The sequence below is a fragment of the Muntiacus reevesi genome, chromosome 5, assembly GCF_963930625.1.
Source record: "Muntiacus reevesi chromosome 5, mMunRee1.1, whole genome shotgun sequence".
Taxonomy (NCBI): domain Eukaryota; kingdom Metazoa; phylum Chordata; class Mammalia; order Artiodactyla; family Cervidae; genus Muntiacus; species Muntiacus reevesi.
The window spans coordinates 103,690,233-103,710,664 of NC_089253.1; the positions used below are offsets into that span (position 1 = coordinate 103,690,233).

General features: G+C 46.5%; 1 protein-coding gene across 1 annotated transcript in view; it reads right to left on the bottom strand.

Moving 5' to 3' along the window:
• The window catches only part of ASTN1 (astrotactin 1), a 186,860-nt gene that overhangs the window by 31,092 nt on the left and 135,336 nt on the right, over positions 1 to 20,432 (bottom strand). The window contains exons 14-15 of the mRNA XM_065937170.1: positions 8,021 to 8,289; positions 601 to 734 (exon numbers count right to left, since the gene is read on the bottom strand). Of these exons, the coding sequence (XP_065793242.1) occupies positions 601 to 734; positions 8,021 to 8,289 (403 nt within the window). The remainder of the gene's footprint in view (positions 1 to 600; positions 735 to 8,020; positions 8,290 to 20,432) is intronic.

A 20,432-nucleotide genomic window follows, 5' to 3' on the forward strand; every position in this document is an offset into this window, starting at 1 on the left:
ACTGCCCGACACAGTGCCCATCACCCAGTGAGTGTGCTTTTGGCCCAGGCCTTATAATTCATGTCTAACTTCGTCCACTTCTAGCACATTTTCCCCTATTAGCTTTAAGCCATGTTGTCCTGCTTTTTCCACCTTCAGGGAGAAATTCAAGTGCCATCTCCTTCATAAAGCCTTCATTATTCTTCAGATTCACACTTGACCATTCCCTATTCACATTGTCTTTAAATGTCTCATATAACTTTTTTTTTGGGTGCACCACATGGAAAGTGGTATCTTAGTTCCCAGACCAGGGATCAAAGCCCTACCCCTTGCCCCCTGCCCCCTGCAGTGGAAGCACAGAGTCTTAACTACTGGATCACCAGGGAAGTCCTTGTCTCAAATAGCTCTTATCAAACCATTCCCCCTACTGTTAAATTTGTGAACCTGCCTCCCCTGAAAGACTGAAAGTGCCCCGAAGGCAGGTACTGCACCATCTTTCTCTTTCTGTTCCTCAGTACCCAGCCCATTGCCTGGAAAATAGTGAACAATCTTTAATATCCGTTTGCAGGATAATGCTAAGGCATGTCAGCAAGGGAAAGCCCAGAAAGGAGGGACTCGTACACGGGCTGAGGGAGAGGCGCGCAGGTGGGGAGTCCGTCAGCTCCGAAAGCAGTGGAGTCACATCGACACCAGTCCTCGATGACGTCTCCGGTTCCGGAGCACCAGAGGGAGCTCATGGTGGCCTCCAGCAAAAGCTGCAAGGGAGGGCAGAGACAAGAGTGAGCGTCAGGGAGCCAGGGCCAGGTCATCAGACTCTGGAGATGGAGTTATCAGGGCTCTGCTTGGCCCTAAATAAGTCCAGCCAGCCCACTGCAGCACCACCCCTCCATGTATTTCTACCCCAGGGGCGTGTTTCTGGGAAAGCTGGACCTCGGAGGACCTGTAGGGTGTCCCTGTCTCATTAGCATCCCTGTGGTTCATCCCTGTGGCTGAGGGCTGGCACCTTGGGAGCCAGTCTCATTCCACCTTGCCTCTCCCTCCCATTCTGCACCAGCATTCCACACTCTGGCCCTAGCAACATCACTTTGTCTCCAGCCACTCTGTGGGGCTGGCTTTCAGCGCCTTCCCCTTGGTCCAGAGGCACTCAGCCTTTTCTCAGATGCCTCCCAGGGCATCCTCCTCTGCCCTCTTCACCCTATCCCAGTATGTCCTCTGTACTCCTTTAGCAGACCTTGCATCTCACTCACAGTATGTGTGTGATTCTGCCTTGGGTTGTGATTACGCATCATGCCTCTCTTTCCTCATGGAAGGTAGAAATCACATGGCATGCAGGCTGAGACCCGGGCTCTGGAGCAGTCCCTCTGGGTGAGGACTCCAGCTCTGCCACCCCCTGCCCTGTGACCTTGGGCAAATGGCATAAATTCAGGTTCCTCAATGGTAAAATGGGATAAAAACAGCACTTTCCCTATAAGGATGTTGTGTCAATTAAATGAAACAAATATATGCCAAGGAGCATGGCAGAGTGCCTATACTAATGCACACATTGAATTGAAGGAAGTGAAAGTCGCTCAGTTGTGCCCGACTCTTTGAGACCCCAGGGACTGTCCTCTGTCCATGGAATTCTCCAGGCAAGAATACTGGAGTGTGTAGCCATTGCCTTCTCCAGAGGATCTTCCCAACCCAGGGACTGAACCCAGGTCTCCCGCATTGCAGTCAGATTCTCTACCATCTGAGCCACCAGGGAAGCCCAAGAAAACTGAAGTGGGTAGCCTATCCCTTCTCCAGGGATCCTTCTGACCCAAGAATTGAGCCAGGGTCCCTTGTGTTGCAGGCAGATTCTTTACCAGCAGAGCTAACAGGGAAGCCCGGTGCACACAATAGTCGTATGTAAATAGTACATGTTAGTCATCAATAAATACCGACAATTGTTATTGTCTTTAAAAGACAGGGTCGGGTCTTATGAGGAAGCTTGTAAATACCACAGAAGCTAGAACAATTCTTCACATACAGTGGTTTCACAGCAGATATTCACTGTTCAATGAAAGGACAATAAGATAACATTAGATCAGTGAGGGAACAGAACTTGTGAGAGAGGCAAGTCCCTGGTGAAGAAGTGGGAGGTCCTGAGGGGTACTGACCCCTCAATGCCCGCCCCCCCCACCAACATCCCAACCCCAAGCTCAGGGTTGGGGAGAGCCTGAGATGGCCGCAGGGTGAGCCCAGAGCTTTCTCTCAGGGCAGCTCAACCTCTGCAGCATCGGCTTTCCCTGTGGTTCTCTTCACTCGGTTCCACCCTCACCATGAAGTGAAGTGAAGTGAAGTGAAGTGAAGTGAAGTAGCTCAGTCGTGTCCGACTCTTTGCGACCCCGTGGACTGCAGCCCACCAGGCTCCTCCCTCCATGGCATTCTCCAGGCAAGAATACTGGAGTGGGTTGCCATTTCCTTCTCTACCACCCTCACCATACCCACACATAATTGATAAGTTAGAGAAAGGACACAGCTATCCTGGAAAATGTTAGGCCAGAGAATTAAAGAAAGAAAACAACAACAACAACAACAACAACAACAACAAAAAAAAAAAACAGAAAAGAAGAAGTAAAAGAAGAGATAATCCTGAAAAACCAACATGTCCAAGCCCAAAGCCAGGATTCTATGTCCCATTCATGGCAGGTTAGATAAAATACATAAAGTCCATACCGACACCCCCCTCCCACACCACCCACCTTGGAAAGGGTGGAAAGGGAGACTCTAAGGAGCAGGGGCCAGGCCATTCTCCATTATCAGTACTATCTGTGTAGAGTTTTCAAGTTTACAAAGTTCTTTTAGATGTTAACACCTTTGTAACAGAGCAGAGCCCTGAGGGCCTTCCCCCTCATCCTTTGCTCTAGCTCCTCTCTGAAGTACCTAGATAATAGTATCTGATGCACATTTCCTGAGTTGTTTTACAGATGTAAACCTCCCACCAAATGGAAGATGTGTCTATTTGATGACCAGGCTTCCTGGAACCTAAGGACGGCATTGATAATGTTAACTCCTGAGACACTATCCTATTCCCTCACCATCAGCCATTCAGAGAATTGCTCACCATGAATTGATCACATACTCCCCTCCCTCACCTAGCCTTTAAAACTGTTTTGCTGAAACCGTTTTAGGAGTTTAGGGTTTTGGAGCACAAGCCACCATCCTTGTATTGGCAACCTTCACAACACAAGCTGCATTTTCCTTCACCACGACCTGGGGTCAGTAGATTGGCTTTACCACGTGCAGGTGAGTAGACCTGAGTTTGGATCAGTGACACTGTTCCAGGTAGGAAAAAAACCAACATTAAGAAGACTTTAGCCCGTATAAGACTTTACTTCTAACATCAACTGAGAAAAAGTTTATCTGGCAGAGAGAGCAGGGTCAAAGAGATGCTCAGGAAGTGGGAGGGAGATAGGGTTGATTACAGAGAGCCCTTGGACACTGTGTGGGAGGCTGTCACATTCTAAGAGAAACAAGAAGTCATCAGAATGTTTCACACAAGGGAGCAACATGACCAGTTTTCCTCCCAAAGGCGTAACGACCGACATGATGACAAACATTCTGAATGCCATTTCAGACCATTCCCTGCAAGCTCCTCCTCTTTAAGTTCTATGCGAGAGCTAACTGCGAAGGTAGGTTGAGGGTATCAGAGAGGAATTGAGAGGGACATAGGAAAGGCGCAAAGTAGGTGACTAAATAACTAATCCACTAGGGGATTGTAGTGAAGAAAAAGGATGGGAGACCCTGTAACTTACTAATCACTCAAGGAAGTAGGTTTGCTTAACCAAGACCAAGTGGGCTTGCTTAGCAACAGAACCATGCTCCGGAAGCATGGGGCATGCCCCCCAAAATCAAACAATGGCGGCATGAGACCCACATCCTGCCCAGTGAGCCCAGTAAGTTAATGACTCCTAGGACATGCTCTCTGCACACATAAAAGACAACAATTTATAGGAATGTGACATTTCAAAGTGAAAGGCCTTCATCGTGCATGCATGCGTGTTTAGTTGCTTCAGTTGTGTCCGACTCTTTGTGACCCCAAGGACTGTAGCCTGCCAGGCTCCTCTGTCCATGGGATTCTCCAGGCAAGGATACTGGAGTGGGTTGCCAGGGGATCTTCCTGACCCAGGGATCGAACCCTCATATTTTACATCTCCTGAATTGGCGGGCAGGTTCTTTACCACTAGCACTACCTGGGAAGCCCACCCTCATTGTAATGAGACCTAAAATAATTTTTCCGTAGTGCCATGACAGTCCTAGTCTGCTCATATAGGAAAACTCCCCTGCTCAACCCAGAGAAGGAGCTGATGGAAGCGTTATGTCTATTCAAGAATGAGGAAAAAAGTGTTTTTTTTCCCTCCTCACTCTTCCTTTGATTATAAAATTGTAGCCTACTAAGTTCTCAGTGCCCAGCCCCCTCTAACCTGCCCATTTATAAACCTCACAAACACCTTGTTCTAATAAGTCACTTCTTATCTATCACTTTGCCTCTCACTGAATTCTTTCTGTGCTAAGGCATCAAGGACTGGATCTCCTTGGAGCACACCCTGAAATGTCTGAAGTGATTTCAGAATCAAGAAGATATGATTTGGGAAAGAAAGAGAAGGGAAAATTACATTTTTCTTTGTACCTCCAATGTGCCAGGCATTGCATAGGAGTCCTGGTTTGTCATTAGATTTAATTCTGATTCTAAAAAAGAAATCTAATTTCCAATTTTTATTATTTTTTTCCTAAGGAGAGCAGCTGAACTTTCAAGTTCATCTATCCATTCATGATGGATATCCATTCATGTTGGCCTGGGAGAGTAAGGGAGGGTCATGTTTGAGCTGGAACTTGGAAGTAACAATAGGAGTCTGCCAGTGGCAGTAATGTGGGAGAAAGCACTTTTGGGGGACAGAGCTGAAAATCTGAAGGACCAGAAGCATGGGAGAAAACATTCGGTGTTTAAGGAGATACAAGGAGTTAAATTTTAGAGGATTAAGTATAGCGTGGGTGCAGCCTAACCATGTAAGTGAAGACAAAATTGGATAGTGAACTGCCCTTGTTAATGATGTGCTAAGGAGTGTGTCAATAGATTCTAGAGCCACTGAATTACTTTGCTGCTTTATGATCAGAAGTGCATATTAGACTAATTAGTTAGATGACTCTGACTGGTCTAACAGGGAACCAGTTATTATTATTACCAGGCGACGGTAATAAGATGGTGGCCTGATATTACAGTGGATGACTGAAATACAATCCATGTGTGCTCAGTCACTCAGCTGTGTCCAACTCTTTGCGACCCTTTGGACTGTAGCCCACCAGGCTCCTCTGTCCACGGGATTTCCTAGGCAAGAATACTGGAGTGGGTTGCCATTTCCTCCTCTAAGCAATTGTCCTGATCTAAGGATTGAATCCATTTCCTATGTCTCCTGCACTGCAGGCCGATTCATTACCCACTGAACTGCTTTCTAGGTGGTGCTAGTGGCATAGAACACACCAGCTAATGCAGGAGATGTAAGAGTTATGGGTTCAATCAATGGGATGGGAAGATCCCCTGGAGAAGGGCATGGCAACCCACTCCAGCATTCTTGCCTGGAGAATCCCATGGGCAGAGGAGCCTAGTGGGCTACAGTCCATTGGGTCACAAAGAGTTGGATACAGCTGAAGCAGCTTAACATGACTGAAATATAATAGTTAAGCTGTGACAGGGGGTTTGATAAAAAGAGGATGGATTTGAGATATCTGTGGCCCTTGGTGATGGAATAGATGTCAGGGACGAGAAAAGTATAGGAAGCATCCTTGGTCTCCAATTTGGGCAACTTCATAGAAAATAATGTCTTTCACTGAGATGGAAGCATGGCAGGTATGGCTTAGGGTGGAAGATGGTGAGTTTGTTGGATTTGAGACACCTGGTTGGTTATATGGCTTGATTTAAAAAGTGAAGTTGCTCAGTTGTGTCCAACTCTTTGTGATCCCAGGGACTGCAGCCTGCCAGGCTCCTCTGTCCATGGGATTTTCCAGGCAAGAACAGTGGTTTGACTTACATGTTTTTAAACTGCAATCACAGACTAGACTGAAATATGGCATTAGGGAGTATTTAGTCCAACAGAAGGAAGATAATAAGGCCAAGATGTTGGAAAATTGGCTCGAAGATCCATCAAGGAGGTGGGGATAGGAACAAACCAAGTTACTAATGCCAGGACTCAGCTCCCCTCCCCTGGTCCTTGGCTTCATCACTCCTCATCTCCATCCTTTGGGAGAAAGAGTACAATTAGAAAGAAAAGCAGAGGAGCAGAGAAAATGGTGAAGACAGAACACATCTAAGGAAGATGAGTGAGGAGGAACAGGGCAGAGTGACTGAACTCCAGTTCAGGCCACCTTTCTATGTGCTTAGAAATTCGGGGTTCAAAATATGGCCAGATAGGAGAGAGGTTGAGAGATGCCTCCTAAGACCAGTGCAGGGAGACAGGAAGGGGCTAAGTTTTGGCTAGCAAGGGATCCAGAAAAGGGGCTAAAGACGAAACTTCCTCCAGCTTCCTCATTCTGCTGGTGTTGGCCCTACAAGAAGCAGGGGCACCAACACCCCCCACTCTCCCACCAAGCTCATCCCTGTCTGCAGCTTCACATGCCCCACCCACCTCATAGGATGGTTCTATGCATGAGCGTCATGACTCTGCTGTTTCCAGCCAAGCGTACAGGAGCGCCTGGGTACCAGCTGAAGCAGCCTGGGGTGCTCACAGAAGGACAGGTTGGGGGGGGCTGGGCATTGGATTAAAAGCCCTGCAGCTTTGGGTTTCCATGGTGACACAAGCCCCGCCTTCTCTTCATCCTTTCAAGCCCACCTCCCGTGGTCTCTCTTCTCCCACTTCTCTTCCCATAGTCACTTCTATCAGAGGGAAGAGAAATTTGTAGGCCAAAGGAACAATTTATCTTTTTGTTCCTGTGAAAAACCTTATTTTCAAACAGCCAACGAAATATCTGTGGCGGAGGCAGAGGGGCGAGAGAAACACATACACACACGCAAAATCCTTCCTACTGGTTTGAGCATCACCTATGAGACCAACTGTGACACACCAGGTGTTCCTTAAAAGAGAAAAGAGAAAGCAATTAACACCCCACCTGGGTAGACACACATCTCAGGCCTGCAAGCAGCTCGCTGCTGCGACTCTACCGCGCCTTGTCCCCAAGGTGGGCTTTGTCTAGAGTCTCAGAAGTCCCCCACCTTGAGCTTTTGCGTTTATTTTTGTCATTGTCATTGTTGTTGCTGTTGCCTGTGTTTCGACTCACTCTGTTCGTCAGATCCTTGAGGAGATCAGAGAGCTAGGGAGTGAGGTAAGCCTGCCTCTACTGTACTTATTCAGTTTATCCTTAGGGGTCCACTTATTTCCTCCTAGCACCTTGGGAGAGGGATCAGCAGAAGAAAAGCAGAAGTGGTTGGGGGAAACCTCATGACCTAGCCGCGTAAGAGAAGGCGGGAAGGTCTACATCGACTTGGAGTTTTGCTCGTAGAGTCAGAGGGGTCGCCAGGAAAGCAGCCCGTCCAGGCTAAGGCGGGCAGACCTTTCCCTTGGGGACCTGTATACCTAAGGTGCTCCTTCTAGTCTGGCTGCAGCTGGGCCCAGGTTTGGATCAGTTAGGAGAGCTGGTCCACCTGCCATGCCAACAAGAAGGGGCGGTATTGCTGAACCTCCTCCCATGACCATCCCACCCTGAGGCTTTCTGAACACTGTTTTGGTGACTATGATTACGATGCCACCCCATCACCGTCTTTCCTACCAGCCCTTGTTGCTCACAGACCTGTACAAATGCTGAGCAGTGACTCCTGAGTCATCACCATGACTGACGCGAAGGCACTGACTGGATTTAACATGCAAATATGCAAATCCAAGCAAATTAGATGCCTGGAGTAGTTAAAAAAAAAATTCCTGCTCTCCATGTCCATAGCCTGGAGCTCAGCTGACCCGGTGACGTCCTCAGGCCGTTTGCAGAGCCCTCTGTTGTTGATGCCACCCTGAGCCACCAGCCCCAGGCCTCTTACCCTCTGGGTCTGGTTGTTGGTCACCAGCTCATAGATGGGGGCGGCTCTGGTCACCTCCAGCAGAACTGGCTCGGCGGGGGTGTCAGGGCTGGATGTCACGTGACACAGCGGGCAGGACGAGGGGCATCGGCCCTTGCTCTGGCACTCCATGCGGACTCCGGCCGCCACACGCTTGGTGCCAGACTCTGACAGGCTCGCGATGTACTCTGGGAAAGTCAGCACCTTGGGGTCTCTTTCCCGCTCCTCTGACTCGTCGGATGGGGAGTTGCCTGCCAGACACAGAATGAAAGGGAGCGGTGAGGGAGGGAAACAGCAGGGACTTGTATGGCCTCGTGGCCCCTGAGCGCTGGAGTCAGGTCCTCGAGAAGTCAGAAAATGTCTGTGAGGGGTAAGGATGGGATGCTGTCATCCCACTCAGTTTGGAGAACGCATACTCTCCGAAAACTACAGAGCTGGAAACAGTCCTTCCAAATGTGAGACAGTTTTTTTTCTTCCTTTCTGAGTGTCATGAGCTCCACGAATCATTTCAGAGGGATGCTTCTGCAGTATCTGTGCGGGTTTTATGGCTACCATCAATAACATAAACAATAATAGCAGTGATTATTCTATGAATCACTCTCTTCATCCCAAAATGAAGGTATCAATAATACCTGCCTCAGCATTGTGTAATAAATAAACAGCCAACCATTTTTCAAACACAAAACACAATGACTAGTGCATGTCAAATCACCATCGTTATGGTTTTAATCATAACTAGCAGTAAGATTCATCAAGTCTGAACTATGAAAGTGAGAGCTGTTTAAGACCTCCCTGAACTTCTACCGCAGCTCTCTGCATGAGTTCTATCATCACACCCATTTTACAGACGGGGAGAGTGAATCCAAGAGCCTCGAGAAGACACAGCTAATATATACTATGAGATCTGAATCCTAAAGCCTTTAAGTCATAGGGAAGAATAGGACTTCCTCTGCTTCATTATCAATTGATGTATGGAAGATGGGGAGGGGATTTTGACTTTTTCAAAAAGAGTTGTACTCCAGAGCCTGAGAGATGGATCTGTATTGCTCTTGAGTGATGAGTTAAAGGTAGTTGGGGAGGCTCTTGATTTACATTTGGTGACAAACAGTGGAAATGCCTGCCAGAAAGGAAGTGTTTGCTCCCAGAAGAAAGCACTGCTTGGTATTTCTTTTCCAAGACTTCATGACTTGTCGTCTAAGTTATTAAGTCTAAAGGAAGATGGAAGTAGAATCTGTTGACAAAACAAACTCTGGGTTCCTTAGGTGATCTCTGGTCCTTTGTGCACAGTTGTATGCCTGAACATGAAAAAATTTCAGGGGGACACCTGGGCTTTTGGAAACGATGGGCAGACATAATAGGCATTCCTTCTGCTCCTCAGGCTCATTCAGCATGCCATCCTGGATGGACTGGATCTTTGGGGGAACTGTTTGGAATGATCTACAAAGTGGTTCCAGAAGGTGATAGCTTTACAGCACAGTCCCCTCTTACAGGGTTCAGGGAGCGCTGCTAGTCCCCTTGTTTGCGATGTAATGTAAGACCATTTGGAAGAGTCCAGAGGTATTTCAGCACTATCATTTCCCACATGAGCGTCATCACTATGCGGAGAAGGCATTTTTTACCAGCAGCTCCACTGACACCAGACTCCTTTTTTGTGCCAAGGCAAAGACTCACTCAGAGACTATAAATATGGAATATCATTTATTTCACACTCACATTTTGTTTAATAACAGATCCGAGATTGAGCTCAAGCCCTTGCTAGGTTATAAGAGAACTAAGTAACTGCACACACCAAAACCAAGAATGATGGCCTCAAACGGAAGGTCCGGGAGCCCATAGCAGTTAACCGCAAAGTCACTCCAAGCCATGTGCAAATCTTGACTGATACTCAGGCTCACTCAGTTCAGTCCACCTGACAGCTGGGAGTGTTCATAAAGTGGCCATGACTGGCAGGAGTCCCCACCCAGCCCCTTGGCCAGGCTTCCATTCTTCAACAGGCTCCGTGAACTGGGCTGCAAAAAAGGCGGTGGGGTGAGAGTTTTGCATCCATGATGTGACTTCTAGAAAAGCAGGCCCTCATTCATTGAGAGAGTAAAAGAATTAAAAAAAAGAAATCAGTAAAGAGATCATGCTTCTTTTCAAGATAAGATTTAAAACATTTCACTGTGCAAGCTTTGCTGGAGAGCCTGAGGGTCTCCTGCTGGCCCTATGCCCCTCCCTCACATGCATTTCATTATCCATCCACAAGTCATCTCAACCTCCTGGTTGAGAAAGTAATTCAAAAGGTTTGGAAAGGCACTTCTATGAAATGACCACTAGATGGTGATATAAAGTCTAAAATGACTTCTGTGAAAGGAAAGAAAAGGTGTAATAAATTCATCATGGCCGTTTTGGACAGAAGAGATACTTATGGAAGAGTAATGCCTGGCTACTTAAAAAAATGTGATGGTACAATTTCCATTCAATCAAATAACAAAAAGTTGAGTAAGACAAACTCCATAAAACTTTTGCGGAGAAAAATAGAGTGAGAGGAACAATTGTGAGAAACACAAGATAATGAAAATAAAATTCAGAGGGAAAATTAAAATCCCCCTCAATATCCTTCACATGAAGTATAAATTACTTCAAGCGGGAAATAATATGGCATCAAATTTCTTTTTGCTCACCTTTAATCCCCAAATACCCAAAAATTCCCTCTAGATCCTACACACATATTCATATATATATGACATATGGTGGTGGTCCAGTCGCTAAGTCGTGTCCAACTCTTGAGACCCCATGGGCTGTAGCCTGCCAGGCTCCTCTGTCCATGGGATTCTCCAGGCAAGAATACTGGAGTGGGTTGCCATTTCCTTCTGGATCTTCCCGACCCAGGAATTAAACCTGGGTCTCCTGCATTTGCAGACAGATTCTTGACTGAATGAACTTTGAGGAAAGCCACAATACATGACATATAACCCCTGCCCATTCATCACTTAGGGTGCACCACCTAGTAGACAAATTTGGCCACTAGAGGGCGCTGCACCTCAAACACAGTGGAGCTGAGTGACAGCCTCCCTGCCCTCCAACGCTCCATCATTAAGGCGTGTAATTGCTGTAAACATTTGAGGAGGTGTTCCTCTTGCTGCTGTCTTCTGGCTTTCCCAAAAGTCAAGATGCAACTAATCCCCTTCGATATCCTTCAGCCCTGGATTGGTGCAAGGTTAGGACACAGAGAAGCACAGGAAGCGGTTTACAGAGGAAGATGGTGGGAGGCCACCAAATTCTTGGTTTCATCAGAACTGTTATTTTCCTTCTCCTGAAAATATTCAGGCCCATATAGAGCAGGTCCTGCTGGAGGCCAAGACGAACTGCCCCTCTGGTCCCCTCGTCACGCAGGATGGAGCTGTCAGGAGAGGAGCGAGATTTACACAGAAGCAACGAGCAGCTAACTCCCCAAAGCCATCTATTCAGGCTCCAGCGAAGAATAGAGATGTGTGTATGAGAGAGATTTTTCAAAAAGGAAATGCATTTTCCATGCACTGTTAAAGATACAGTTGGGAAATACTCCTTAAAATGATGGAGTCTGGTGGTGAAAGCCCAGATAAATCTCCCTTTGCCCAAAGAGAGCACCAATAACCATCATGTCTGTGGTGAGCGGAAGAAGAGTTTCAAATCCTAAACGCGGCAGGACAGTTTGATCTTTGACATCTGCTTTTAACCCCATCCTGGGTGCTGAAGTGGGCGGTGGCGAGGTCTGGAAGTGGAAGGAGGAGACACTGCTGTATTTCCTCAAGGCTCAATGCCTGCCTTCGTCCACTGCCCACTCCAGTTACAATCTTTTCCTACTTTGTCCCTCTTCTACCTTCTAGGTCCTGGGTAGAAGGGTAGAGATGCTCTAGTGATTCAAGACATGCTATTGTCTCTTAATAGTATGAATATTCTATTTCAACAAACACACAATTTCTGGACATAAATAAGTTATAGTTAAGGTCTTGGTCGGATGGCATCATCGACCAATGGACATGAGTTTGAGCAAACTCTGGGAGATAATGAAGGATCCAGAAGCCTGGTGTGCTGCAGTCCATGGGGTCGCAAACAGTCAGACACAAATGAGTAACTGAATAACGACAAAGATCTTAAAAGACTGTAACTGACAAAGCTGCCTTCTAACTAAAACTACTCATGTGCCCCACCTCCACTCACCCCAATTTGCAAAATTTACCCCTCTGCTCTCAGAGGAGGCTTTGGGGTCCTCATTACACTTAGCTTTCTTACAAGCAGAACAGCCAAACTGGAAAGTCGTTAACAACCCCAAACTGGAAAGCATTTTGCAAATACAGTTTGCTATAAATAAATGCCATTTGCTTTAGGCTAAATCTGTATCCTACAGCACACAGCGGATGACTTTCCCCAATAGAATATCGTGGTATGAGATTATTGGCATCCTCAGTGTTCACAATCTCTTTGAGGATGTGCCTGTGGCCTTAGGCCTGTGCATATTGACCCACCTAGACTCAGGAGCATAGGAGGATGATAATAAAAGTGACTGACCATCCTCATGCAGGGTCTGCTTTGCTGCTGGAAACTGACAGGTCATGAGGGTGAATTAGTTGTTATGAAGTAAATTGGTACAATTCCTGTAGGATTCTGGGGCTGCCTAAGAATCTCTCTCCTGTGTTGGTGCCCAAGGCAATGAGATGCTAATGACATCACAGCTAGAACTACAGAGGCAGTTCATTAGGCAGCAAAAAATCAAATGCAAACTCATCAGATCCCAGCTTTTGGAGACAGCTTAGGACCCACAGGAAAGAAGGCTTGACATGGGGTAAATGAAGCACAGCTACAGAGAACTGTACCCTGAAGCTGACACCCTGATGCCCATGTACTACCCCCATCAGCCCCACCCTGGTCCACTCCTGTTCACATCAGAAGTCTTGAAATTACCAGAATTCACATTTCCGCCCACATACCCAGGCTCAAATCAGCCTCTCAGGGCATTTAGTTATGTCTGTAGACCGAGAGGGTCAAGTTGCTCTGGATGGCCTTAAAGTAAACTCCTAGACCTGCCATGCCAAAGCTATGGTTTTTTCCAGTAGTAATGTGCAGATGTGAGAACTGGGCCATAAAGAAGGCTGAGCACTGAAAAATTGATGCTTTGGAACTGTGGTGCTGGAGAAGACTCTTGAGAGTCCCTGGGACAGTGAGAAGATCAAACCAGTCAATCCTAAAGGAAATCAACCCTAAATATTCATTGAAAGGATTGATGCTGAAGCTGAAACTCCAATAATTGGCCACTTGATATGAAGAGCCAACTCACTTGAAAAGACTCTGATGCTGGGAAAGATTGAGGGCAGGAGGAGAAGAGGGCAAAAGAGGATAAGGTGGTTGAATGGCATCACCAATTCAAAGGGCATGAGTTTGAGCGAACTCCAGGAGATGGTGAAGGACAAGGAAGCCTGGCGTGCTGCAGTTCATGGGGTCACAAAGAGTTGGATACAACTGAGCAACTGAACTGAACTGAGACCTGAACAAAATACAATAGGATGGATTGATAATCAGGGACAAGTGGGTAGGGCGTAACTTGGCCACATCTCTCTACAGCCGAACAGCAGGTAGTGAGTGCTTTGGGCAGAGGGATTGTGTCTTCATATTTGAATGTCCTTTCCCTAGTTTAGGTGCATATATCCATTTCCATGTCCATATTTTTCTATCTGTGTCTATCCATATATCCATGGAGAGAGATATATATATGGAGGGAAAGGAGGAGTAAACATAGTAAGTCATGAACCATGAATTTAAATTTTGAAAACAAGCCAAACATAAAGAATAAAGTCAAAGGATCTGTAAATGTCTCCAGTCCCTTATTAAAGCTTTAAGTTGTCAAGTAAAAGAACAAAGTTATCATCAGGTAGCAGCCAAAGCTACATCTCTAGCCACTATTGCTTCCCCAAGTATAACAGAAACTTAAGATACTTGCTTGAAAATCCATGTGAATGTTCAACATCCAAACTCAACATGTCCCAAGCTACTGCCCTCACGCCTCCACACCTTCCCCAGAACCTCCTCCTTCTTCTGTCCTTCCCTCATCAAAGGGCATCAGCTTCTCTGTCACTGGAGCCAGAAATCCTGGATTCTCTGTGGGTTCCTCCTTGCTTGCCCAATCCATCTCAAGTCTATGTCCTTTAGCTCCCCCAAGCCATCCACTTCTCTGTAAGGTCTGAGTTGGACTGCCTGGGTTTGATTTCTGACCTTACCACTTGTTAGCTGTGTAACTTCAGGACAGCCTTTTAACAGGACAGCTTTCTGTGCCTGGGCCTTCTCATACATAAAACAGAGATGATAACAGCCGATTTCGTAAGTCGTGGTAATGATCAACTGGTAAAATCCATGAAGAGAACTTAGCAGATATGGGGCATAGTGAGGACTCTCTAAAATGAAGGATATTTATAGTGCCTGTCTACTTTCCTGCACTGCCGCCAGCCACACCATCAAATGCTAGGCTCCTTGGAGGGCGAAATTAAGTCTTCCTCGCCACTGTGATATCCCACAGTGCCTAACAGGCAACGTAACTAATGCATTCAACAATTCATTAAACAAATATTTATGGGATGCTACAAATGTCTGTCCAATTAATAAATCATTTAAATGGCTTATATACAAAGTACCTGCTCTCTGCGTTCCACAGGTACTAACTAGACAGGCTGAGTTTAATGTCACTTTCCCCTGTACCTTCCTAGGTTCCTTTGATTTTCTAGTTTCCTTCAAGAAAGAGAGACATCAGTTCTGAGTAAGTTCCGCTACTTTCATGTACAAATGGAAATTGGCCAGAGATAATCTGGTTGCAAAGATATGAAATAATATTGCAAAAATACATTCTGCAAACTTTAAAGCATACACATGTAGCTCAAAGGTTACTAACGTGCATTGGCTAAGTCACCTTGGGATTTAAGGATTTACACTTAGGAAAGGGAGTAGCCAAGGGTGGTGCTGAAGAGGAGACAGTGGTTCTTCCGTGATTTGAAAATGTGAGAAAGTTGTGGCCACTGACGTCACATCGCTTTGTGCGGGTTCTGGGCAGCTCTGAGAGCTGAGCGATAGCATTGTACCGGGATTCATCACGTGGACCACTTCACCAGCAAACAAGACACAGAGAGAGGCATTCTGGACCCCAAGGATGGTCACAGAGATGAAGCATGAAAACCATGTCTTCTTCACTTTTTCTGCTCTGTTCAACCTCAGCCTGCACACAGGAGCCCATTCACCTCTCCTGTCAATCATCCATCACTGCCCATTAGCTCAGAGGAAACAGAACCTTCTTTTGGGATTAAATACTAGACAACTATCCAACTCTCAGAAATAGTCCCAGTTCCAGAGAATGTATACTCTTGTCCTTTCTTACAAATGAATCCACGATTAAAAAACAATATCCTTTGTCAGGATGTATCCTTTGTATTCTAAAATTAAAGTTACATGAAGAGGTACCAACTACTAAATAGAAAATAAATGAGATGCAGGGATGTGATGTAGAACAACAACGACAATAAAACTAAAGTTACTGTACACATCAGTTCTAGTTCTTTGTTATTCCTTCAGAAAGCTTCTGGAAAGAGCAGATGGTCTTTGTTTTAAGCATGAGCAGCATGTCTAGGTATGGTAAAATCCAGAGTAACAGTCAGGTGTCATCAAATACCCACTGGGCACCTCAGCAAAGCCCCATTAATGGGGATGTTGAAGAAAAGTTGGATTTTTTTTTTTTTTTTGCTTAAACTGGTACTTAGCCAGAAAATGCTCAGTTTTCCTTCAATCCTTGTTGACATTTTTTCTTCTCTAAAAATGTAGTTTTCCAATTCCCTCATGAAGAATTGCCTACGAAACAGAATTAAACCTTTCCCCAAGGCGCCTCCAGGTGCTGATTTTGTTCATCAATTATGACCATGCAGATTTGGAAGCTGTAGGAGACAGAAAGAAAATGGTATCTAGTCCCCAAAAGGCTCTTAAAAAGCTGATCAATAACATAAAGTTACATTTCCTGAATATCGCCCCCATCTGAATAAGAATGTCATCAAACAAATAATTTCCTGGTTGAGGCTCCTGGTTCATGTGAAACTGAAGTTTGGGGGTAGCTGCAATGCCTCGTCTTTGCCAAAAGTTGTTAAGTCACCTTTGACGTGGGAACAGGTTTAATTTCGTAATAAACTGACAAGCTGGCCAAAGCCTCCGTCAGCCTCTTTTCTGGTCAGTCATAGTGATGTTCCATTTGGAATGAGAGGCTGAGTCCAAGAAAGAGCAGGATAGCAGCATCTACCAAGGGATCAATAAAAACCCAAAACTAACCTTTGTCTAGCAGTATCTCCAAGTGCTTTAAAAAAAAAAAAAAAGTGACTTCTTTTTAATCTTCAACTTAGTGTGAAAAGGAAAACATGAATGCAGCCCAGTGATGCAACCAACACTTTAAAGATGCCTGAAGATGCATCTCTAAACAGCCCATATATCTCAAGAGGAACAAAAACAGAATCCAAAAATTCCTGGGAAGCCCTAAAGCTCTGACCACAGAAATGAACCATTTTAATTACTAGGTTGCTAGTCCCCAGTGGGCAAGAAGGTGCTTCTCACCCAATCCCCTGCCCTTGATAAGCATTCAACAAATACACAGGGGTGGGAAGAAGCAAAGGCATTTAAGCTCTCTGACTGCCTGCAGTTCCTCAAGGCTGCCACCCAAAGCCTCATTGAGATTCATCCTAAAGGCCAGGCCAGGCAGCCTGAGATGGCTCACAGAGGTTGTCCAGAAATACCTACTCAGGGCACGTGTCTGTGGGCCAAGGGAGACCAGCTGAGACTGTGGGTGTCCCCACACTCCCTAAAAATGTCTTTCCCTTTTGCTTTCTTTTTCTTCCTTCCTTCCTTGCTCCCTCCCTCCCTTCCTCTCACTCTTCCATCCTTCCCCATGTATATACTGATGCCACTCTGCTCCCACCGCCCCCAATAGAAGTCATTCCGCTGGAACTTGCGCCAGGGTCCAAAGAGGGTACTGCCACCCTGAATCAGACTGAGTTTGGTGTTATGTCCTGTCCATCCTACTCGCTTCCAGGGTGGGACCTGCTCCTCCCTGCAACCCTAGAGGCCAGCAGCTGGTACTCTGTAGGTTTTCCCTATCGCAAACCGATACAGTTCTGTGTGCACTGACACCCACGTTTGTGATGTTTATAGGATTCTGGTTTTATATTTGCCTGTTAGAGTCTCATTTCTTTATTCACTAAATGCCTTTCATGTGACTAAGTGGATCACCAAGCTTTTTGTTCACATCAAATCTTTCCCTTTCTGTTTCCTAAAGCTGCCATAATAAATGATATCACATGATTGGCTTATAACAACAAAAATTTATTTCTCCAGTTCTGGGGGTTGAAAGTCCCAAGCCAAGGTGTAGGCAGGGCTGCACGCCCTCTGAAGGCTCTAGGGGAGGATGCTTCCTGCCTCTTCTAGCTTCCAACGGCTCCTGGCAATCCTTGGTGTTTCTGGGCTTAGAGCTGCATCATTCCAGTTTCGTCCTTGGGTGTTACCAGGCCATCTTCTCTGTGCGTCTTTCCCAAATCTCCCTCTCCCTCCTCTTACAAAGACACCAGGCCCACCCTAAATCTAGGATAACCTCAACTTAACTGAATTACATCAGCAAAGACCCTGTTTCCAAATAAGGTCATATTCTGAGCTTCCAGAGGAGCATGGATTTGGGGGGAGACAGTATTCAACCCATTGGAGCATCCACAGCCATTAACGCTGTGACACCGACTGTCAGCCCTCCCCTGATCGGTGGCCAGTGACGTTTCATTAGCTGGCCACTTGGGAGCTGGCCATCCATCCCCTGCACTTCCGCCCAGGACAACAGGCCACAGGAAGAGGGGAGAAGTTTCTGGCTCCGTCAGCATCCCCGGCCCAGCCTCAGCTGTGTTCATCTTCTTGTCAGCATCAAAATAAACCTGACATAGAGATTCAGAGTCACAGCCTTCTGGATGCACAGAGCGGCGCTGGATTATCCCTGCTGATTCGCTACAGAGAGAGCAGCATGGAAGGAGGGAGGGGGAGAGAGGACGAGTCTGGGAGAGAGGTGAAAATGAGGAACACCTGCGGGATTACTTATTTTCAAATCTCCATTAGCAGGAAGCCCACGTGAGTGAGCGGGCATGCTCAGCGGGCCGCCAGGAGTCTCCCGTGCCCTTGCCTGGAGATTAAGGTTTTATTTTATTTTCCTAGTCTTGTTTCCCTGTCTGGGAGACTGAGCTGAGAAGCCAAGTGTGCACCCCCAGACCACTCCGGAGCAGGAGCCGTTCCTCTTTCCTAGTCCTCCCCAAGAAGGAACCAGGAAAACACAGGGGAACAGCCCTGGGACAGGTTGAGGGAGGCAACGAATAGAAACAGAGAGAGTGTAGATGAAAGGGCGCTCCCAGAACTAGCTTCCGGCTTTGCTAACGTGGAGGGCTCCCCTGGGGCCTCTCTCAACTTCCGGCTGTATCCGCAGAGTGAAATTAAATGATGCTTCTTCCTTCTGTCCGCCACGCGGCATTATTTCTCAGCTAGGGGGCGCCCATGAGTCCCCTTCGCTTTACCTTAACCATCAGCCCAAAGACACTGTCTTTGTGACTCTACTATTCCATTTCCTGTCCTATCAGCTCCAGCTTCTGCCTCCGTCACCTCTTTGATTTCTGGCTCCAAACCTGGACAAGAGGAGCACAGTCTGGGACACCCCGTGACAATTCTGAAATGGGTAAAACTGACGCATGACCATGTCTTGCCTTATCTCCAGATGACAAAGACTCAGCAGTACAATGTGTATGCTGTGTGTGTGTGTACATGTGTCCAGGATGCTAACCTGAGTTCCATGCAGGTGGGAGTCCTTGGGGCTTGTGTGGTTCCACAGCGAGAAATTCAGTGTCTAGCTGAGATGCTGCAAGGGCTCGCTTATAAATATCTTTAACTACCAAATGGTCTAGAAATGTTTAATAAAAATATTATTCAATAATAATACTACTCCATCCGGCGAGGGAATGTTATAACGGTCTCCATTTTCCTCCTGATACTCATCTAGCTTCTGTTTTGCAAATGAATTTGGATGTTAAATCCTTTTGCTGCCCTGACCAATTTATTCTGCAAATTAACTATATATGACAGAACTTAAAGTCCGTTACCACTTAGCTTTGCCTCACTGAAATTTATGCTGCTTTCCTGCCCGTTGGAGCCACCAGCTCAAATAGACTGTGGCTCCTGGTGGTGATTTTGGATTCCACACAAGTCCCTCACCTCTTGGTCCTCTTGAGTTTAAAATGCGCTGAGTGGACCGGGTTCTTTTCACCTCTCAGTGACCCGTGCCCTCTCTTCTCCGACTCTCTGGTCTCTGCAGCTGCCCGTCCAAACTTAATGAAACTCTTATTATAATCCTCGGTTTCACCCAGAGCTGCAACCCACACTGGTCTGTGGGGCACACTCAGAGACTCAGCCTGGTTGCAAAACAGTTTCTAAATTGTGGAAAATCATGGGAAAGCAAAGGTTACAAGATGAAGAGGCTGGCAATGAGTGGAGCATGACTGCTAAGCCCGTCAATAAAATCTTACATTTTATTAAGACAGTGTGGTGACCAAGATGATGGCGAGAAACAGTGTCTTATCAGGCCACACGCCATGAGTTGGTCCAGGACTGAGTGACCCAAATGAGACTAGGACAAAGGCCGGGCAGTGGGATTTCGGGGAACCTGGAGACAGCATCTTAAGGGCAATGGCTGAAGGAATTGAGGGAGTTAGAACAGATACAAGGAGACTTAGAAGCAGGCTTAGCAGCGCTCTCTGTAAATATGTGAAGCGCTGTCATGTGGAAGAGGGACTGCATGAATTCTGTACATCTCAGAGGGCAAAATGAAGATCCAGGGTGGGTGTTCTTATTAAATGAGAGGGAGATGAGTTGACTGAACCAGAAATTTTCATTGAGCGCTACTATGTATGAGGTGGTGGCTCAGCAGGAAGGAATCCACCTGCCAATGCAGGAGACTCGGGTTCGATCCCTGGGTGGGGAAGATCTCCTGGAGAAGGAAATGGCAACCCACTCCAGTATTTCTGCCTGGAGAATCCCATGGACAGAGGAGCCTTGGCATGCTTACAGTTCATGGAGTTGATAAGAGTCAGAAATGGCTTCACAGATGAACAACAATAATGTATCAGGTACAGTACTCAGTGCTAATGTACACAGGTAAGTAAGAAAAAAGAAGAAGGTCATCTTCCAGGTGCATGGTGAGGGGAGTGGATAGGAAAGGAGACAATGATATGATGGGGTGGGGGGTGATATTAGAGGCAGCAAAGACAGGCTCTGGGCATACCTAGGAGGAAGCTCTGAAACCCACTCTTGGGGGTAGGGGAGGTGAAAGGAAGCCTCTTCA